The sequence below is a fragment of the Cnephaeus nilssonii genome (assembly GCF_951640355.1).
Source record: "Cnephaeus nilssonii genome assembly, chromosome: 1".
Taxonomy (NCBI): Eukaryota; Metazoa; Chordata; class Mammalia; order Chiroptera; family Vespertilionidae; genus Cnephaeus; species Cnephaeus nilssonii.
Window position 1 is genome coordinate 23,752,603 of NC_137072.1, and position 21,984 is coordinate 23,774,586.

The following is a 21,984-nucleotide window of genomic DNA, read 5'->3' on the forward strand; positions in this document are numbered from 1 at the left end:
AATGTAGAAATCAAAATTGTATAAATCTAAAATAAGATTATTTTTATGGCAGGAAAGTGCTTCCTAAATAAAGCATTAAAGCCAGGATCTCTAAGGAAAATAGATTAATAGATTTCATGAAATAAGAATGTAAAAGAAATTTCCTTTAATCAAATATGGCATTTTTAAAATTTTATATAAAATAAAAGACCCAGACTTTTAAGCAAAGCTGGTTTTGGGGTCTTTCTTATGGTGACTTTGCACCTACTCAATGTTGGCAGGTGTAAGAAATACCTTCTTTTGCAAATTCCCATGTCTGTGTCTTAAAACTGTGACATTATTTTAATTTTTAGCAGCATATTTCTTCAAGATGAAGTTACTTTTCTTTTTCTGATTTTATTATATTCTAAAGGAAAATTTTATTTTGAAGGTCAGATTAGATTAGCTCCTTCTCTTGAGTGTCAGCCTTTTCATTTCATGTGGTGCCTGCCCACCAAGCTCCATTTATAATTTAATTGCAACTTATAGTAGTATGTTTTACCATCCTCTTTTTCTATTTTCTGCAATGGGAGATACACAGCACATCTCAGCATAGCTGGTTTTAGCTACACCATCAAAGTATCTCTTTGCTGGCAAGATCTACACACCCACCTTTACTAATCTGGTAACAAACGCCCTTGATTCTTATGTTGTGATGGATGATGGTTGTGTGTCGGACACACTCTCCAAGGCAAAGCTCGTATGTCATGCACCCCACCCAGCAAAATGCCTGGCACATGGCACATGCAACCTTACCTTTCTCTTTTATTTAATAGGACCTATCAGATTAAAATATGGAACACTGATAATATGTTGAAAAAACCTTGAATCTATTCTCAAAAAGGGAGGAAATCACAAAAATAGTTAGGTTAATTTCAACTATTGTTATTATATACTAGAGGCCTGGTGCATGAAATGCGTGCACGGGGGCGGGGGGGCGGTGTCCCTCAGCCCAGCCTGCACCCTCTCCAATTTGGGACCCCTCGAGGGCAGTTGGACAACCCTCTCACAATCCAGGACTGCTGGCTCCCAACTGCTCACCTGCCTGCCTTCCTGATTGCCCCTAACCACTTCTGCCTACCAGCCTGATCACCCCCTAACCACTCCCATGCCAGCCTGATTGATGTCTAACTGCTCCCCTGCCAGCCTGTTTGCCCCCAACTTCCCTCCTCTGCTGGCCTGGTCACCCCTAATTGCCCTCCCCTGCAGGGTTGATCGCCTCCAACTGCCCTCTCCTGCTTGCCTGATCACCCACAACTGCCCTCCCTTGCAGGCCTGGTCCCTCCCAACTGCCCTCCCCTGCTGGCCATCTTGTCGTGGCCATCTTGTGTCCACATAGGGGCAGGATCTTTGACCACATGGGGGCAGCCATCTTGTGTGTTGGAGTAATGGTCAATCTGCATATTACTCTTTTATTAGATAGGATAGAGGCCTGGTGCGTGGGTGGGGGCCGGCTGGTTTGCCCTGAAGTGTGTCCCAGATCAGGGTGGGGGTTCCCTTGGGGTGTGGGGCGGCCTGAGTGAGGGGCCTGTGGTGGTTTGCAGGCCAGCCACGCCCCCTGGTGACCCAAGCAGAGGCCCTGGTATCTGGAATTTATTTTCCTTCTACAATTGAAACTTTGTAGCCTGGAGCAGAGCCAAGCCTCCTGCTCGGTCCGTGGCCGGCAGCCATTTCTGTTGAAATTTATGTATCTTCTATAATTGAAACTTTGTAGCCTGGAGTGGAGGCTTACACTGGCCAGGGTGTGCGGAAAGCTTTGCTTCCTCCATTGCCAGGGGCAACCCTAGCCTCCCTCTCTTTCCAGGTCAGTGGCTGCTGCCATTTCTGTTTGGATTTGTTTACCTACTATAATTGAAACTTTGTAGCCTTGAGTGGAGGCCTAGGCTGGCAAGGGCAGTCAGAAAGCTTGGCTTCCTCCATTGCCTGGGAAACTCAAGCCTCCCTCCTGCTCTCTGTGGCTGTAGCCATCTTGGTTGGGTTTATTTGCATACTTGCTCTGATTGGCTGGTGGGTGTGGCTGGTGGGCGTGGCTGGTGGGTGTAGCAGAGTGATGGTTAATTTGCATATTACTCTTTTATTAGGTAGGGTTACATTGTTACTTACAACTGATTGCAATGCAGCAGTGTGTGACATGTGGAAAATTACTGCCCCAGTATATTGCTTCCTATATTTCTGCTTAAAATACATAAAATGCTCAATTTAGAGTATAATCTAGATCTTCTGAAAGACTGTTTAGATGGCAGAAATGTGTTATGCTCAATGACTCCTACACATATCTCTACCATTTATATCTGGGGATGCTGCATATACTATTGTTTCCTCTCTTAAACACAATCTACTATTATTTTCAAACTAGAGGCCCGGTGCATGAATTTGTGCATGGGTAGGGTCCCTCAGCCTGGCCAGTGATCAGGGCTAATCAGGGCCAATTGGGGCCAGGCAGCTGGAGGGAGGAACTGTGGGAGGTTGGCCAGCCCCAGGAGGTTGGGGCTGTGGGAGTACACTGACCTCCAGGGGGCAGCTCCTGAGTGTCTGCCCCCTGGTGGTCAGAGCACGTCATATCTACCGGCTGGTTGTCTGGTCTTCCGGTCGTCTGGTCATAACGGTAGCTTTGGCTTTTATAAATATAGACGCTGCCCTTGATAAGCAGTGTGCCACCACTGGTGAAAACTATGACCATAAACTTTAGCATAAACAGGAAAGAAAGAGACTTGGTTAATCTGGAACATCAGTAAAAATGTACTTTTAAAAAAGAATAAAATTATAAATGGAATACTGATGGTGCCTCCCAACAAATATAACATCATAACATTTTAAAATTGAGCATTAATAATATAAAAAAGGAATAAAACAAAATAACCAGATATGTAAATTGCCTTAAGGACATGCAATACAGTGAGTACCTATTTAATTTTTAATACATATTTTTAAAAATGTAACAAGCATTTTCAATATTTTTTCTCTTTTGAAACAACAGTTTTTTATTGGTTTTCTTTTTTACTCAACATATGCCTGGAGGAATTTATGCTGCACTCATGATAATTACAAAATGGGCCAGATCCTCATCTGTGTGGTAACATGTCATGGTAATAACCAGAGCCTTTTTGGCAACTTTTTAACAGAGGTTATCAGTTTGTAAGTTATTCTTCACTGCACCAAATGGTAAATAGTGCCCCAATTAAGTGAAAATAAATCTAAAATTTTTCCTCTACTAGTAGAAACTATTCATATTTCATTGATTCATTATTCAACTATTCATCATGACCATGGTTATATGTGGGTGGTGACATTAGGTGCTGATTGGTATGTCAAATGTCCTTTCTGGGGTATCTTATGTCCCAGCAGGCCCACGCTCACTTTGTGTTTAAGAAACAAGACAGAATGGGATAAAACTCTTCCTCCTTTGCCAGACTTCTTATTCTGAAGGTCAGGCATCTGGGAGCATCCAGGGAATAAAAAGAATTTCCTTCTTCATTAGCATTCAGAAAACCACCCTCTGAATGATCTGATTCTTCTAATAGGACATCTGTAAATCTGATGAGAAACTTGAGAAGTCCAAAACTGACCAGAAAAGGTCTTAATCAGTTTGACGAAGAGATGTAGTCTTGGTGGTCCTTGAACTACACCTTCAACAGTTAATTATTAAAAGCAGCAGAACACCTAGTACACTGATGATGGGAATGCAGACTGGTGCAGCCATTACGGAAAACAGTATGCAGTTTCCTCAAAAAATTAAATATGGGACTGCCACGAAACCCAAAATACCAATAAGAAAGAATGTATGCACCCCTCTTTCATAAAAGCACAATTTAGAATAGCTAAGATCTGAAAACAGCCCAAGTGGCCATCAGCAGATGAGTGGATAAAAAAGCTGTGATATATTTACACCATGGAATATTATGCAGCTATAAAAAAGAAGGATCTCTTACTCTTTGAGACAGCTTGGATGGACCTGGAGAGTATTATGCAAAGTGAAATAAGCAGTCAAAAAAAGACAAGTATCACATGATCTCACTCATAAGTGGAATCTAATGAATAAAATAAACTGATGAACAAAATAGATCCAGAGACATGGAAGCATAGAACAAACTGATGAATCACAGAGGGAAGGTGGGTGGGGGGGAGGTAGGGGGGAGAGATTAATTGGGGCACTTATATACATATATGCACAGCCTATGGACATAGACAATAGTGTGGTGAAGGCCTGGGAGGGGGGCAGTATGGGGTGGAGGGGATCAATGGGGAAAATCAGGGGACATATGTAATGCTCTCAACAATAAAGATAGTTTTTTTAAAAAGTATGTCTTTACTTAAAAAAAAAAAAAGCAGCAGAAAAAAAGGATGACATGGTAGGTCACATAGGCAATTATAGGTAAAACAAGTACATATAGCACCCAACTCACCAACTTTTAAAGAACTAGGTTTCAATAAATATTTGTAGACAATATGGGATGATTTTGAATAATAAAAATAAAGAAAACTAAAATGTGCCATAAAAATCGCCATCTAGTTCTGAGAGACAGTAAACACAGACTGGAGCGGGTGGCTCTGGGGACACCAAGGCCTGTCACCTCCTAGCTCTAGGACTTCAGACAAGCTCCAGAAGCTTCCTCTGTCTCATTATCGTTCTCTATTAAAATGTGGATAATATTAGCCCTGGCTTGTTTGGGTAAGTGTTTAGAGCATCAGTCCATAGGTCATAGGTTTGATTCGGGGTCAAGTGAGGTTCTGCTTCCCGGTATATGTCAACAGTTTGGCTCAAATAAACTCACAAAAATTGTTTACAGGTTTCAATGTTTTTTTGTGTTTTTTTTACTTGACATTACTTGGCACAGTCACGACAGAATTCCAAAGAAGCTCACCCAGGACCATCCCTTGGACTTGGACTTGGTGCTAGGATCCAGCAACGAGCCCATTGAGCCCGCCGGTTCTCCGCCCATTGGGTAAACGTGGATTCCTTGAACCCTAACAGATGCTGAGTAAGACCCCAGCATTAATGGCACCCAAGACAAGGACATCTAGAGAAGAAGATTCGCCAGAGCGAAGAAAAGAAGTTAAGCACCGGTAAAGGTGGGTCACAGAAAATTCAGTGGGGAGATTCACTGCGTGTAAAGCTTGCACCAAGTATTGGAGGTCGAGAGCCTAAGGTGGGCAAGAAAGTCTTTTGTTTCAAGCCAGGCCATAATGGGGAAGGATTCAACCAAAGGCGAAAATATCTTTGTAAATTTTTAGCTTCCATGCTCAAGGATAAAGAAATTAAAATGTTGAAAGGTACTCTTTTAAATCAGGCTCAAGGAAAAAGAGTGCCATTGTCATCTTTAACTATGTGGGGTCTTGTTCAAACTCTATTATGCCTAATTTGTATCAGGGATAAAAAGTCCATAATAAGAAAAAGGGCCTCGCCAGATCCTCTGCCTCTGGTGTTGGGAGGTTCAAAGGCAGCTAGAGAGGGTGGAGCTGTTAATCCTCTCGCCAGGGAATGCTCTGATGCTTTGTTTAAAAATTACCATAGGATGCCTTGGGACAGGCAGATTTTAGCTAAAATAACTTTAAAGGCCAGTCAATGCTTTGGAGAGCGGAATAGGAAGAGATTCAGGAAAAGAACTGCAATTTATTAAGTCTGTATGTTATATGTTGAATGTAGTTTTATCTGTCATTTTATTTGGCTTAACATGTGTACTGTTAGTCTATTAAGCATGCCTTTAATTCAATAAGAAAGGAAACCTGGGCGGCCAGGTCAGTTGCTAAATTTCCCAAAGCAAGCAGGAGGTGGGGGTGGAGAGACACCTGGTATTCCTGTAAAATGGACGCCCACTCCCGAGAGTACTATTAGGAAAATCTCATTGCTTCCAGCAGTCAAGGGCACAGACATCCGTTGTAGGTTCCTGAGCCCTGGTGGGGGTGCTTTCAGCAGGCAACAAATTGATATGTCTCTCTCCAGTTGATGTCTCTCTCTCTCTCTCTCTCTCTCTCTCTCTCTCCCCCCCCCCCCCACTCCCTCTCCCTACCTCCTACTCTCTCTAGAAATCAATGGGGAAAATATCCTTGGGTGAGGATTAAAAAAAAAAAAAAAGCAGACAATGTTAGTGCTTGCCTCATTGGAGGATGTGAGGATTAGACCAATCAATACACGTAAAACACTTTAGACAGTGCATAGCCTACAGTAACCATCTGATACTACTCTCTGCTATTTTTCTCTGCTCTTACTGTCTTCCTAAATATCACAGCAAAGCAAAGAAAATCTCACAAACACTGACCACAACAATAATGACTTACTGAACGGAACAATTACATGCTTAATTCCATAGGTTTTAGCAGAAATCATTTAGGTCTAAAAACCCCTAACTCTATTTCAACACAACAGGTTAACTGTTCTGAAATATGAAAAACAGGCAACTAGAAACCCATATAGATATATGAATTCATCTGTTATCACTGAACACAGTTTTAAGTAGTTGCTTATGTTTTTTTCTTCACAAGCAATTAGAAATTTCTACAAATTACCAAAAATAGTTGTAGAAGTATTAATTATTAAAGTTACCTGCCTTCCTTTGTGTATCTTTAAAAAATGAATTTGGATATTAAAGGATATTAGTCATTTTTTACAGGAATGCCTTTTGTCCAGTGTCAAACTTTACCTCTTTTCATAGACATTAAGTAACTCACATGAGTTAGCATTAAATATCAAAACAAGCTGAAATACTGGAATTAAATAATCTCATGGGAAATTGATTTGGTTCATTGAGGTTATTTTGGCAATGTGGATCAAAAGTAACTAGCACCATTTTAAGGAGTGCTTTTAATTTTATATGTAGGTAGGTAATTGAAAAAAAAACTGACCTAGAAAATAAAGTATGTATTAGCATTGTTCTATAATTTCCGAGCCTTTGAATAAAAGGATATTGATGCCTATATGAACATTTTATTATTCTGAATATTATTCATTCACCACCAGGCTTCCCAGTTCTTATAAAACAGTTGCCTTCTTGCCGAAACCAGTTTGGCTCAGTGGATAGAGCGTAGGCCTGCAGACTCAAGGGTCCCGGGTTTGATTCCGGTCAAGGGCATGTACCTTGGTTGCGGGCACATCCCCAGTAGGGGGTGTGCAAGAGGCAGCTGATCGATGTTTCTCTCTCATTGATGTTTCTAACTCTCTATCCCTCTCTCTTCCTCTCTGTAAAAAATCAATAAAATATATTTAGAAAAAAATAAATAAATAAAACAGTTGCCTTCTCTATGCAACACTCTACTTTGCAATCTGGGATAAATCTGAATTGTTTGGCTTTTTATCCCAAAAAGTTATAGAAAGCTCATAATTGAATTTAACTTTGATCTCCTCAACTGTACAAGTCTTCTTTGACTACTAGCTTTATATGATGCCCTTCATTAATATACTAATAACATTAAAGCATGCGTAATTTAGAAAATAATCTTAATATACCAGTGAAAATCTAAGTCTTGCTCATTATGTAGAGATTGCTTTTTAGTTTATCCTTATAGACTCCACTTTAGATCAAGCCCTAACTTCTCTGCCCAAACTTCTAGAAATCATCTAACTTGTCTCCTTGTTTCACTTCCACTTCTATCCTCCTCCTGCCACCAGCACTCATTCCTTTTCCCTGTAGTAGTGGGACAGTCTTTTAAATTATCAAATAAGGTTATATTATTCCACAGGTTCACACTCTCTGCTATGGATTGGATGTTTGTATCTGTCTCACCAACTTCATATGGCGAAGCCCTCATCCCCAATGCTTTAGTTTTTGGTGGGGCTTTGAGAGGTAATTAGGTCATGAGGGTGAAGGCCCTATGAATGGGATTTGTGTTGTTATAAAAAGAGACCCAAGAGAGATGATCTCTCTGCCAGGTGAGCACACAGAGAAGGCAGCCATCTGCAAATCAGGAAGAGGATGCACAACAGAAACTGAATTGGCGGGCACCTTGATCTTGGATTTTTCAGCCCCCAGGACTGTGAGATGTAAGTTTCTCTTGTGTAAGCCACCTAGTTCATGGTAATTTGTTATAGCAGTCCAAGACACTCCCAATGACGTTGCATGGTTCTTAAATAAAATCTAATCTCACAGTCACAAGGCCTACAGGAGCTGGCCCCTGCCTGTTTGATATCTCTCTTCTCTCTCTCTCTCTCTCTCTCTCTCTCTCTCATTTTGTGCCAGCTATACTGGCCCTCACATTCCTTTCATCTTTGCACTTTTTCATTGACTTGCTCCCTCTGCCTAGAACAAGGCTGGCTCTGTCTTGTTTTTCAAATATAAATTCAAACATTATTTTTCTCGGGGAGGATTCCTTACCATTCAGTATAAAATAACACTCTCAGCAGACCCTAAGTAATTATTCATCACCAAAATATGTTTTATTTGCTTCAGGGTATGGTATCACAAATTGAAGTTTTCATATTTGGGTGTTTTTAATTTTGTTTTCTGTCTTCCCTACTAGAGGGTAGTTTTTAATAAGTTAACATAAGCAGACAAATTTAAACTGATTGGTGCTGACTCAAAATTTTTCATTATTTTAAAAATTAATATCTTAAAAAGATTTGTATTTTCTTTGGGGTGGGCACTAATATCAGACAGGGACAAGCTATAAGATATAAACTAGTCTAACATATTTCAAAAATAGAGGAAATTTAATATGGGGAATTGGTTGCAAAATTTATTGCAAAGATGAGAAACCACCAAGAAATTTATGAGACAATAGATTAGTATGCACAGGAAGATGTTTCCATCCCTAAAACTAGAGCATTAAAGTAAGGTGACCAGACGTCCCGCATTTGATGGGACAGTCCTGATTTTTAACAATTTGTCCCGCGTCCCGCGGCGTTTTAAAAAGGTCCCAATTTTTGGAAAGAATGCATGACAAGCTAGGGAACGGCGGGAGAACGGGAAGGGAATATACGGTTTTCGGCAGCCATGTGGCTATTTAGCCAGGATATGAGTTTTATATTATTTTTGTTAATTTTATAATGTTAAACTTTAATAATAACAAATAATTGTTGAGAACTGATTATCGAGAACTGCTTATCAAAGTTCGCATTGTTGATCAGTTGTTAGAATTCGACCACCATTGTTTGGACTTAATGAACAATGGCATTTTTTGGGATTGGCAACGACGAAAACATTTTGTAACTGTCTCTCAGACAATACACATCGTACTGCATGCTAGTAAGCTACACCCCCCTCCCCCCCGCCCCCCCCCCCCCCCCCCCCCCCCGTCAATGGTGTCCCGCTTTACCAATGTTAAAATCTGGTCACCTTACATTAAAGGGAAGTAGTCACCAAAATTGAGTTGCTGGAAGAAGCTAGAATTTGGCAGGCTTACTTGGTGGGAGTTAGAACTAAGGAGCCAGTGCCTATCTGGATGAAACTGAGTTACAGATGAGATGCAGTTAGAAAGTCAGCCAAAAAGGAGAGAAGGGGAAGGCTTGCCTCCTCTTCCTGCCTGTATGTCTTTGGCCAGTGCCTTTTATTGGTCAAACTTATCCAGATAGCAGAGAGCAAAGAAACTTGGGAAATGTAGTTCTCTGGGATACAGAACAGAGTACAGAAGGGCAAAGATTATACAGTACTTAATATAATTTCATAAAATTTGTGCTGGCAAGAAAACACACTACCACAATCTACAATTGGAAATCTCTATTAGGAATGCTGTGCTATTTTCATTGCCTCATAAATCCTCTATTAGAAACCTCACCTTAGGTAGTTTCCTTGCCATACCCTTTCTAAAGGATTTATGTAATCACTGTAAGTAGTTTCAGATTAGCACAATTATACTCTGCCATGTGCTCCAAGACTATATTTGCTCTTTATGAACTCAAGCAGTCATCTGTTATGGCACATCCTAGAGCAGTATCTCTCAACCCTTTCAATTTAAACACCCTTTAGATATACATTTTTTAAATTAGAAAAGTATTACATATTTAATGCAGAAAACTATAAAATTAATGAGTAAAACTAATGAAATAATATTTTTTCTCCACCATCTAGAGATAATTAACCATTGTTTGTGTATGCTTACATATATTTCTTTTAAAAATGTAGATATTTATATAGATTAAGATATATATATTTATACACACTGATGCACTCAAAATTAGATATATGTTTTAAATGGCATTCTGGAATGCATCTTTATTAATATCTGCTTTAGTTATTAATGAGATATAAACACTTCTCTTTATCACTATTATTCATTAACATAATTAGTTTAATATATTATATAATAACTAGAGGCATGGTGCACGAAATTCGTGCACAGGAGGGGGGTGTCCCTCAGCCCAGCCTGCACCCTCTCCAATCTGGGATCCCTCTCACAATCCAGGACTGCTGGCTCCCAACTGCTCGCCTGCCTGCCTTTCTGACTGCCCCTAACCACTTCTGCCTGCCAGCCTGATCACCCCCTAACCACTGCCCTGCCAGCCTGATTGATGTCTAACTGCTCCCATGCCAGCCTGTTTGCCCCCAACTTCCCTCCTCTGCTGACCTGGTCACCCCTAACTTCCCTACCCTGCAGGCTTGATTGCCCCCAACTGCCCTCCCTTGCAGGCCTCGTCCCTCCCAACTGCCCTCCCCTGCTGGCCATCTTGTGGTGGCCATCTTGTGTCCACATGGGGGCAGGATCTTTGACCACATGGGGGCAGTTATCTTGATCTTGTGTGTTGGAGTGATGGCCAATCTGTGTATTACTCTTTTATTAGATAGGATAGAGGCCTGATGCATGGGTGGGGGCCAGCTGGTTTGCCCTAAAGGGTGTCCCGGATCAGGGTGGGGGTCCCTTGGGGTATGGGGCAGCCTGGGCGAGGGGCCTGTGGTGGTTTGCAGGCCATCCATGCCCCCCGGCGACCCAAGCGGAGGTCCTGGTATTTGGGATATATTTATCTTCTACAATTGAAACTTTGTAGCCTGGAGCAAAGTCAAGCCTTCTGCTCGCTCTGTGGCTGCTGCCATTTCTGTTTAGATTTGTTTACCTTCTATAATTGAAACTTTGTAGCCTTAAGTGGAGGCTTGGGCCAGCCAGGGCAGGTTGAAAGCTTGGCTTCCTCGGTTGCTGGGGGCAACCCTAGCCTGCACTCTCCAGCTCCATTTTTCTTGGGATTTATCTTCTATCATTGAAACTTTGTATTTTTGAATGGAGGCCTGGGCCCACTAGGGTGTGTGGAAAGCTTGGCTTCCTCTGTTGCTGGGGAAACCCAAGCCTCCCTCCTGCTCTCTGTGGTGGCAGCCATCTTGGTTGGGGTTAATTTGCACACTCGCACTGATTGGTTGGTGGGTGTGGCTGGTGGGCGTGGCTTGTGGGTGTAGCAGAGTGATGGTTAATTTGCATATTACTCTTTTATTAGGTAGGATAAAAGTGAATGTATTGTATTTCACCATTTCCTATCATTTGCCATTCAGTTGGTTTTAAATAGTTACTATTATAAATAATAGTAAAATAAAAAAACTTCATAAATAAAACATCATGCATGTCTATATTTATTTTCTTATATTTCTAGATGTGGAATGTTTTGATAATTATTATAAAAAATATGAAGCTTTCAAATACCAAAATATTCTTTATAATTTCATATTTATAGCAACAAATAAGAATATTTATTTATCCACACCTATACCAACAATGCACATTATTATTCATTTTATTCCTTTAAAAACTCTTTTTAATATTAAAATATAAGAGGTTCTTCCTCACCACAATTCCAGATAATATTAGTTAGACTTTTGGTCTTAGTTACTTTAGAAAACACATGCACAAATATTAAGTTCTCAGACCCCTGGTAGGGAGTAATCTGCTCACCAAAATTCCCCATGTCATAACTGCAGACAGTTCTTACAAATGCAACACATCTGTGGAAAAACCTCTGTCCCCAAAATGTAGTAAAACATGACACTGATATGCCCAAATTAGAGATAATAAGAAAGAAAAAGTTTATAAGATTATGAAAAAGAAAATATGTTTAAAGACATTCTATAAAGATTTTAGTGCAACACAGATCTCTGTCTTCCTTTTGTACCTTTAGTACTCCCATACTCCTGGGATCGGTCATGTAGAACCAGAACCGAACAGTACACACTCCGAGGCTTGCCGGGAAGTACTGAGAAGTAGTGATTCTTGCAGTGTATCCTTCTTTGGGACCAGATGAGTTGACATACACGAAGTGTTGTCCACTACCTTGAAATAGATAAATATAACTTTTTTTATTAAATTATATATTTTATAGCATGAGGCAGAATGTAGTTATACTATGTATACATTTCATTTTTCTTCAACCAACCACACACACACACACACACACACACACACACACACACACAAACATATACACAAATGCATTTAAACACAATTCATTTACTTTTTGTGAGTTATATATCAATAACATTTATTTTTTTGAACAACAACAAAAAAAAGAGTCATGATTATGCGATTCACAAAATTCACCCAGGGATGTGACTCATGCATAAAGTGATAAAATATTTGTGTGTTTTTCCCAGTTTGCTTAAATTGTCCATCAGTTTCAAGTAAATAAAATATTTTGTGAGCTGCATGTTGGGCAGGTATTGGGGGCTGATTGATGTATCTCATTTTCGGTTGTTCTGATTCACACACTAGCTACAGTAGTAGTGAATGGTGATACCAGCAAAGTGAAATGTAATTCTCAATGCCACTACATTATTTTTTTCTGAGCAATAAATGACTTCTCCTCAATTGCATTATGGCATGAATATGTTAAAGATCTCTCCATTTAAACATAGCTGGATTTAATTCCCCTGCATACATCATCATATGTCTTTTGACATTCTGTATGTACTGTCTGGAGAAATACCTATTCAGGTCCTTTTTAATTAGATTGATTGTATTTTTTTAATGTTAAGTTGTCTGAGTTCTTCATAAATTTGGATATTAATCTCTATTGGATATACAATTGGCAAATATCTTCCACCATGTGATAGTTTGTTTTTCCATTTTCTTGATGTTTTCCTTTGCTGTGCCAAAAGTTTTAGTTGGATGTAGTTCCATTTGTTAATTTTTTCTTTTGTTTCCCTTGTCCTAGAGGATATATCAGGGGAAAAAATGTTGCTATGAGAAATATCTGAGATTTTACTGCCTATGTTTTCATCTCATGTCATTATGGTTTTGAGTCTAACATTTCAGTCTTTAATCCATTTTGAGTTTATTCTTGTGTATGGTAGAAGAAGGTTATCTAGGTTTTTTTTTTTTTTTTTTTTTTTTTTTTTGCATATATCCATCCAGTTTTCCCAACACCATTTATAGAAGAGACTGTCTTTTTCTCATTGTATATTCTTGCCTCCTTTGTCAAATATTAATTGAATATAAAGGCATGGGTTAATTTCTGGACTTTCTATTCTATTCCATTGATCTAAGTGTCTGTTTTCATGTCAGTACCATACTGTTTTTATTACTACAGTATAGCCTTATAATATAGTTTGATATTAGGTAGCATGATACCTCCAACTTTTTAAACACTGCTTTAGCTACTTGGGGTCTTTTGTAGTTCCATATAAATATTACGATTATTTGCAAAAAATGACATTGGTATTTTAATAAAAATTATATTGAATCTGTAGATTGCTTTGGGTATTATAAACATTTTAATGATGCTGTAATTATTCCTATTCATGAGCAGAGTATATGCTTACATTCATTTATACCTTCAATTTCTTTCTTCAATGTGTTATAATTTTCTGAATACAGGTCTTTTACTTCCTTGGTGAAATTTGTTCCTAGGTATTTTTTGATGCAATTTTAAATGGTATTGCTTTTATAATTTCTCTTTCTGATAGTTTGTTATTGGTATATAAAAATGCATCTGAATTCAGAATATTAATTTTATGTCCTTTTTATTGAATTTACTTATTAGTTCTAGTAGTTTTTTGGTGGAATTTTTAGTATTATCTACATACAGTATCATGTCATCTGCAAATGATGACATTTTTTTCTTCCATTCCAATTTAAATGCCTTTTTTTTTCTTGCCTGATTACTATGGTTAGGACTTACATTATTATTCTGAATAAAAGCGGTGAAAGTGGACACTGTCTTGTTCCTGATTTTAAGTAAAACACTTAGTTTTCCCTTTTTACTATGACGTTAGCTATGCTTTTGTCATATATGTCCTTTATTATATTGAGGTATGTTTCTTCTATTCCTACTTTGTTGAGCATTTTAATCATAAATATATATTGTATTTTAAGTGTTATCCTGCATCTATTGTGATAATCATACGATTTTTAGTCTTCATTTTGTTTATGTGGTTTATCACATTAATTGATTTGTGGATTGAACCAATTTTGCATCCCAGGACTAAATCTCACATGATCATGGTGTTTTACCTTTTCAATGTATTGCTAAATTAGATTTGCTAATATTTTGTTGAATATTCTTACATCTATGTTCATCAGGAATATTGACCTGTAATTTTCTTTTCTTTTTTCTTTTTTTGTAATGTCTTTGTCTGGTTTTGAATTCAGTAAAGCTGTCCTTGTAAAATTAGTTTGGAAGCCTTCATCCCTCTTTAATTTTTTGGGATAGTTTGAGAATGATAGGAGTTAATTTTCCTTTGAATGTTTGCTAAAATTCACCTGTGAAGCCATTGGATTCAGAATTTTTTGTTGTTGCTCTTGTTGTTTTTAAATTAATGAATTAATTTTTTATTACTGACTCTATTTAGTTAGTAGGTATTCATCTATTCAGATTCATTGTTTCTTCTTGACTCAGTCATGGAAGACTGTATGCTTCTAAGAATTTATCCATTTCTTACAGATAGTCCACTTTGTTGTCAAATTTATTTCATACGCAAAAAGCCACAATACTAGGGGGTGAGACTATTAAACACTGACCAATTTCTCAAATCTTGAAATTGGATTGAACATCTTCACTTCCTATTCCAAATTTCCCATTTCATATTTATTTCCCCCAGTATTTACTTTTATTATAGTAACTTCTAAAACACAGTTTATTAAATATATGATATAATTACAAGGGATTTAGGACAAACTAAAATTTGCATTTTTAGGACTATATTATGAAATTTAATTAAAATATTTATAATTCACTGGGTCTAATAATAATCCATCATTTCACTGAAGCTTATCTACTTCAGTAAAAAACAAACAGTGTTATAGAGCTCAATATCAACGCTAGCAATTCCAATGATTAGTTAGAGCACTCTAAGTGTGTTTTCAAAATATTACCCACCTAACCTCTTGTAATTTGCATATTCAATTTTGGTCTTACAAAATCCTGTGCCTGATCACAAAAATCAGAAAGCCAATCCCTGGGTAATATATGAATGCATGAAAATGTGAAATTTTATCCATTTTAAAATTTAAGAATGCAAAACCATGCCTGGCAATTTAGAAGAGACCATTGCAAAGTTGGTCTTTGGGGATTTTTAATTGTGGAATTCTAGCATATGTAAATTTGGCTTTGTAAGGAGAAAAGACTTGTTGCAATAACATATTTTTACTTGAGAACTATAAAGATAAAAAGTTGCTTAGCCTCTTGAAATTATTAATAGAATTATATGAATTATCCAGGAACTATGTAATGTAGAACAAATTTATAAAACCTTACATTGAATTACATTTTCAGAAATAGACTCATTCTTTATCTTGCAAGTTCAGACTAGACCCACTTTCAAACATTTATAAACTTTCAGTTGCTTCTTTGAGAATTACCTATTTATATATCTAGCAAAATCCTTGGAGAAGGTCACTCTAACATCCCACACAAAGTTCATAATTCATTAAAGCAGTTAAAAAAGCTTAAACGTGTCAACTGCTAGAGCGTATTTAGAATGCAGTGGTAAATCATTAAATCAGTTCACTTCATTTATGTGTGACTCTGTGCAATGATCAACAACATTCATGTGCACTTTTTTTTGTTGGTTTGATTTTGGACTACTTTAAAGCTTTCTACTAGCCATTTAAAAGTTAGTTAACTCTCATATATTAGATCTCATGCATTCAATTACTTTGTAAAATATAGCATATGTTAACTAAGTATTAATAGATGTAGTACTCTGGAATGTGGGCATTCATTAAATATGTTTGAGTGTATTTTTAAAAATGTATCTTTATTGTTGAAAGTATTCAGATCCGGGGAACTTATATCCTATCTAATAATAGACAAATATGCAAATTGACCGCACCTTTGCTACGCCCAAGCCACGCCCACCAGCCAAGCCACGCCCACCAACCAATCAGGACGAGTATGCAAATTACCCCAACAATGATGGCGGCTAACTTGCATATCAAGACAGCGTCGAAAGAAGCCAAGAGCTGCAGAAGGGAGTAAAGCTTTGGAGAAGCAAGCAAGCCGGGGGGAGGAGAAGGGAGGAGCGGAGGCAGGGCCGGGGGCGAAGATTAAAGCAGGGCTGGCGGAGAAGACAGGGCGGGCGACAAGGGAGGAGCGGAGGCGGGGCCGGGGGAGAAGGGAGGAGCGGAGGCGGGGCCGGGGGCGAAGGGAAAAGCAGGCGGGCTGGCCGAGAAGGCGGGGCCCCGGGCGACAAGGGAGGAGCGGAGGCGGGGTAGAGTGCAGCAGGAAATCCTATTGCAGGATTTTTCCTGCAACGGGAACGCTAGTGCATATATCATAGCCCATGGACACAGACAGTGTGATGAAGGCCTGGGGAGGTAGGGTGGAGGGGGTCAATGGGAATAAAAAAGGAGACATCTGTAATACTTTCCACAATAAAGATAAATCTAAAAAAAAAGTATTACAGATGTCCCCTTTTGTACCCCATTGACCCTCTCTACCTCCCCCCCTTACCCTCAGGCCTTCATCTCTGCCTTCTGTGTTTTTCTGTACACTTTCAGGTACTACTTTAGTTTTGCTTATACAGGTTTTGTAAGTTTTTAATATTCTCTTTTTAAATTATCACCTGAGGATATGTTTCCATTTATGTTTTTGTTTTTTAGAGAGAGAAGAAGGGGGAGAAGAAACATCAATGTGAGAGATAAACGTGGATTGGTGCACCAACTGGGGATCAAACTGCAACTTGGAAATGTTCCCTGACCAGAATAGATCCTACAACCTTTGGTGTATGGAACAATGCTCCCGCCAAATAAGTCACTGGCTAGGACTAAGTTGTTAATATTCTTAAAGTACAGATCTTATCTTTCACATATCAGTTAAAATCAGGCACTGAATAGAAGTTTCTCATTAATATTCCATTTTTACTTTAAGAACTATTTAAAGAATTGCACACATTTTAAAAAATTAGGGTCTACTTAGTGCCCAATAGTGTAAATTCAGCATCAAAGTGTATTGTTTACAAATCACTATTGTTACTTGATATTGGGATGCCCAGTTGTACAAGCCACATTCCCAACCCATCCCCATGCTTCACGGACACTTTCTCCTTTCAGCGTTGCCAGAGTGGAAAGATCACCATTTGTCTTTTAGATGTTGTGAGCTACTATCTTGAGTTTTTGAAAATGGTTCCTCAAGTTATCAGGCTACCAGGTAATCAGTTTGACATTTCTTTTTTTAAAAGGACAGTTAGTACTTTTAAAAGACAGCATGTTTTCATAGCTCCAGTCCCCTCAGCAGAATCCCACTCATGTGTACTGGGGTCAAATCATAAAAGACAATTTCCTACTTCAAGTGATCTGAATACACTATTTGCTTTAAATTGTAGGTAATTTAAACTTTTTTTCCCCCTTGCTCATAAAATAAGGCTGCCTAATTTTTTTTTTTTCAATGCCTCTCTTTCAAAATAGCAAAATCCTTCCTGGCTTCAGAGTCAGACTTACATAAGCTTGGCTCCTCATCCTCTGTAATTTCTGACTGCCCCTCAGTCTAAATGGAAGGGTGCATAGTGAGTGACTATCAGTTGAAATGCCCTCAATCTCTTTTTGCACTTTAATCCCCCACCCCATATTTTCAAGGTGGTGGCTATTTGTGGCTGCAAGTTTTAAAGGCCTTAACAAGTAAGCATTCTCAGAGAGAGAACAAAAGTTTCCTCAAAGCTGCCGAAACGGTAACCACAGAATGAGTGCCTCTGAAATCAAATGAAATATTCTCATGGTCTTTGATAGAAATGTCTGTCCTTATGTCACTCTTATTTGCTTTTTGAATGGCTGTATAATGAATGGATTAGCATTTTTTAATATCTGTCTTTCCCAAAATTTATTTTTTTAGGCATTATTCTCTTTTGAGAGTAATTAAACACTTTTCAGCAAAATGTCTTATTTTAACACTATTTACTATTATAAAATTTAGGATTATTAATTTTCCCCCTCACTATGGATGGATCTGATATAAAAATGAAGCTTCTGATTATGACATGCCAACACAAGGTAGATTCATCTTATTTTGAAAGCTTCTAATTACTTAGCAGCAAATATATCTCAACCATATTATCTTATACTAGAGGCCTGGTGCATAAAATTCATGCACAGGGGTGGGGAGAGGTGTCTCTCAGCTGGCCTGCACCTCTCCAATCTGGGACACCTTGGGGGATGTCCAAACACCCCTAACTGCTCCCCTGCCATCCTGATTGCCCCTAACTGCTCCACTGCCTGTGGGATCGGGCCTAAACTGGCAGTCAGATATCCCTCTTGCAATCCGAGACTACTAGCTCCTAACCACTCACCTGCTTGCATGTCTGATTGCCCCTAACCACTCTGCCTGCCTGCCTGATTGCCCCTACCCCCTGCCTGCTTGCCTGATTGCCTCTAACCACCTCTGCCTACTTGCCTGATGACCCTTAACCCCTCTGCATGCCTGCCTGATTGCCCCTAACCACCTCTGCCTGCCTGCCTGATCACCCCCAACTGCTCCCCTGCCATCCTGATTGCCCCTAACTGCCTCTGCCTCCACCTCCGCCACCACGGCTTTGTCTGGAAGGACATCTGGAATGACATCAGGAAGGTCATTCAGTCTAATTAGCATATTACAGATAATAAAAGCATGGTATGCAAATTGTCCCCTTGACCAAGAGTTTTCTGGGAGTTTGACCAGGGGGCAGGGCTGGCTGGGGGAAGGGAGGGAGGCCTTGGCTGGCAGCCAGCAGCTGCTAGGGACCCCACTAGTGCATGAATTTTGTGCACTGGAACTCTAGTAATGATATACTAGTAAGGATGAAATTCTGAATCTCTTATTTCTCACATTAGAAGAACCCAGAGAACCTGAAATGTGTAACTTTCTTGTCAAGATGCTTTTGGAAACATGCATTGACCTCATAGCATATCTGAAACTTGATTTAATTTGACAAATGGAGATTAAAAAGGAAACTTATTTCCTAGACATGGAAGAAGGAAGAACTAATAAATCATAAACCTTTTTCTTTAGGTAAGTGACTTTGTTTAGATTTGAGATCCATTTAAACTGAATGAATGTGGAAAGCAAATAGAACAATATTTGTTTTCATTGAAACATAAAAGAGTTATTATCAGATTATTTTAATGAATATGTAATAAGCAGAAACTGTGGGGCAGATTGTCCACTAGTTAAGCCTGTAAGCACTCGAGCTGTGGGTTTCAGTTCAAATTCGATTCTACCACTTACTAGTTATGTGACTTTGAAGAACCTATTTAAATTCTCTAGGACTAAGAAGAAATAAAATATAAATATAGTAGATACTTTAGTCTCATGAGATTGTGGTGAAACTTAAATGTTACACTAAATGTAAAGTGCTTTGAATACAAGTGTAAAGTAGAGCTATTCTCCTGGGAAATTAGAGAATATGTAAGAAATATTATTTTAGCAGTAGTAAAACACTATCAATCACAAGTTATTGATTGAATAACTACTGCCATATAGAAGGCATCATGTGTTGCATTTGGATGTTAGGGAGTTGAACAAATCCTGGCTTGGAAAAAATGAAACATAACCCAAAGAATCTAATGATTAAAGACATCAATATGTACTATTGAGAAGACAAGCTCTAGATCACACTAGGTTCAAATTCAAACTGATACTTGCCTTTGATTTTGGGAAAATCATTACATACCCACTGTGTCTTATATTCATCATCTATCAAACAAGGAATAATTAATGATAATAATAATAATAAAATCTTCACTGGGATTATTGTGAATCTATTATACCAAATATTGATGTAGATCCTAAGTTGTTATACTATTTAGCAGATAAAAGATGGTTTAAATTTTGTGACTGAGAAAATACTTTATAAAATACATGTCAGTATACAGTATATTGAAGGAAATAGTGGAAAAGGTAGCAGGCAAAAAAAAAAAAATCAGTTTAGAGTGGCAAAGATCCTTCTAAAAATATAACCATGTGGGAGGATATCTGGTTTCTAGTCCAGCATGTAAGGAGCATAGAAGGCATCAGTCTCATCTTCACAACAAGAAAGTTAAACTAGCCCTAGCTGGTTTGGCTCAGTGGATAGAGCATCGGCCTGTGGACTGAAGGTTTGATCAAGGGCACACGCCCGGGTTGCGGGCTCGATCCTCAGTAGGGGGCATGCAACAGGCAGCCGATCAGTGATACTCTCTCATCATTGATGTTTCTCTCTCTCTCTCTCCCTTCTCCCTTCCTCTCTGAAATCAATAAAAATATATTTAATAAAAAAAGAAGTTTAACTAAAACTCAAAAACTCTCCTTAGATCCACCAGACACTAAAGTAGAGATCACAGGGCAACTGCCACCCCCAGTTGGAGAGACAGGTAGGCAGATGCAATTTAGTGGAGCAGAACCTCGGGAGCAGGAATCACTAAATGGAGCCCATACGGGGTGAGGAGCATGGCAGCTGTAATTAACAAGCTGGAGGCTCAGGGTGGAAAAGCTAAAGATATGAGAATTCCAGGGGGACAAGGTTTAGGGGTACCCTCAAAGTTTTACCTCCAGAAGCCCTAACAAGTTCTCACAGTGAAGACTGGAGAAAAATCTCTCTGCTTTTTTCAGGGGAGGGGAAAGTAGCCACTCTGAAGTGTGTCTATGTTTCCTCGCCAGGTCTAGATGTCCTCGCTCAGGTGACCGGGCAGGAGAACTGAGAAGCACTTGTGAAGGTCACAGTGAACGGCTTGCTAAAATCACAGGATTGTAGAATGCTTCCCTTCCCCCGACTTTACCACCTAACACCGTTCCACCTTACCACCCCATCGGTAAGGCTCCTGTACATTAGTAAGGGACTGGAACGGAAACAACTTTATCTCTCAGACATTAAGTCTCTAGGGGAACCAAAATAAAACAAGGGAGACAAAAACAAGGCTGCTAGAGGAAATTTTACCTTCTGACACTTACAGCAAACAGTAATCACATCCTTACTCCAGGCAAGATAAAAAATTAAAGGCCTATTTACTGCAGTTCCTTTTACCCAGTGCATTGTGTCCACTATCAAGCAAAAATTACAAGTCATGCTAAAACAATGATATGACCGAAAGTTGATGTTTATAACATCCAAAGCATATTTGAGGAGGGAGAATGCAGTGTTTGGAGCAGAATAAAAAAAAAATCACAGTCTAATGAAAACACAGGATGAAAACTTTAGGAGGGTGTGGATTAATTAGTCCATAGTGTCAAATGCATCATAAAAGGAATCAGGTCATTATGATTATGAAGTCACTAAAGTCCATGAAGATGCTAAATTATAAGCTCCATGAGGGTTGGGGCTATATTTGGTAAACAATTAACACTACAGTGTCTAGACCAGTGACAGTGGGTGACCAATAATTATTTGCTGATGAAATAATATTTTTGCAGAAGACAGGTTGTAGAGAACCAAAGAAGGTGTGTGTAGTGAGGTAGAAGATACAAACAATGTGTGGGAAATGATATTTTAAGATATAAGAATGAGCCCGGCAGGTGTGGCTCAATGGTTGAGCATCATCCTATAAACCAGGAGGTCACAGTTCAATTCCTGGTCAGGACACATGCCCGGGTTTTAGGCTCAATCCCCAGTAGTGGGTGTGCAGGAGGAAACCAATCAATGATTCTCTCTATTCATTGATGTTTCTATTTCTCTCTCCCTC

At 38.8% G+C, this 21,984-nt stretch overlaps 1 protein-coding gene across 1 annotated transcript in view; it reads right to left on the bottom strand.

Moving 5' to 3' along the window:
* The window catches only part of MALRD1 (MAM and LDL receptor class A domain containing 1), a gene marked incomplete at both ends in the record, with an annotated part of 625,033 nt that overhangs the window by 157,438 nt on the left and 445,611 nt on the right, over positions 1–21,984 (bottom strand). Inside the window, one exon of the mRNA XM_079776420.1 lies at positions 12,038–12,195. Coding sequence (XP_079632546.1) covers positions 12,038–12,195 — 158 coding nt within the window. The remainder of the gene's footprint in view (positions 1–12,037; positions 12,196–21,984) is intronic.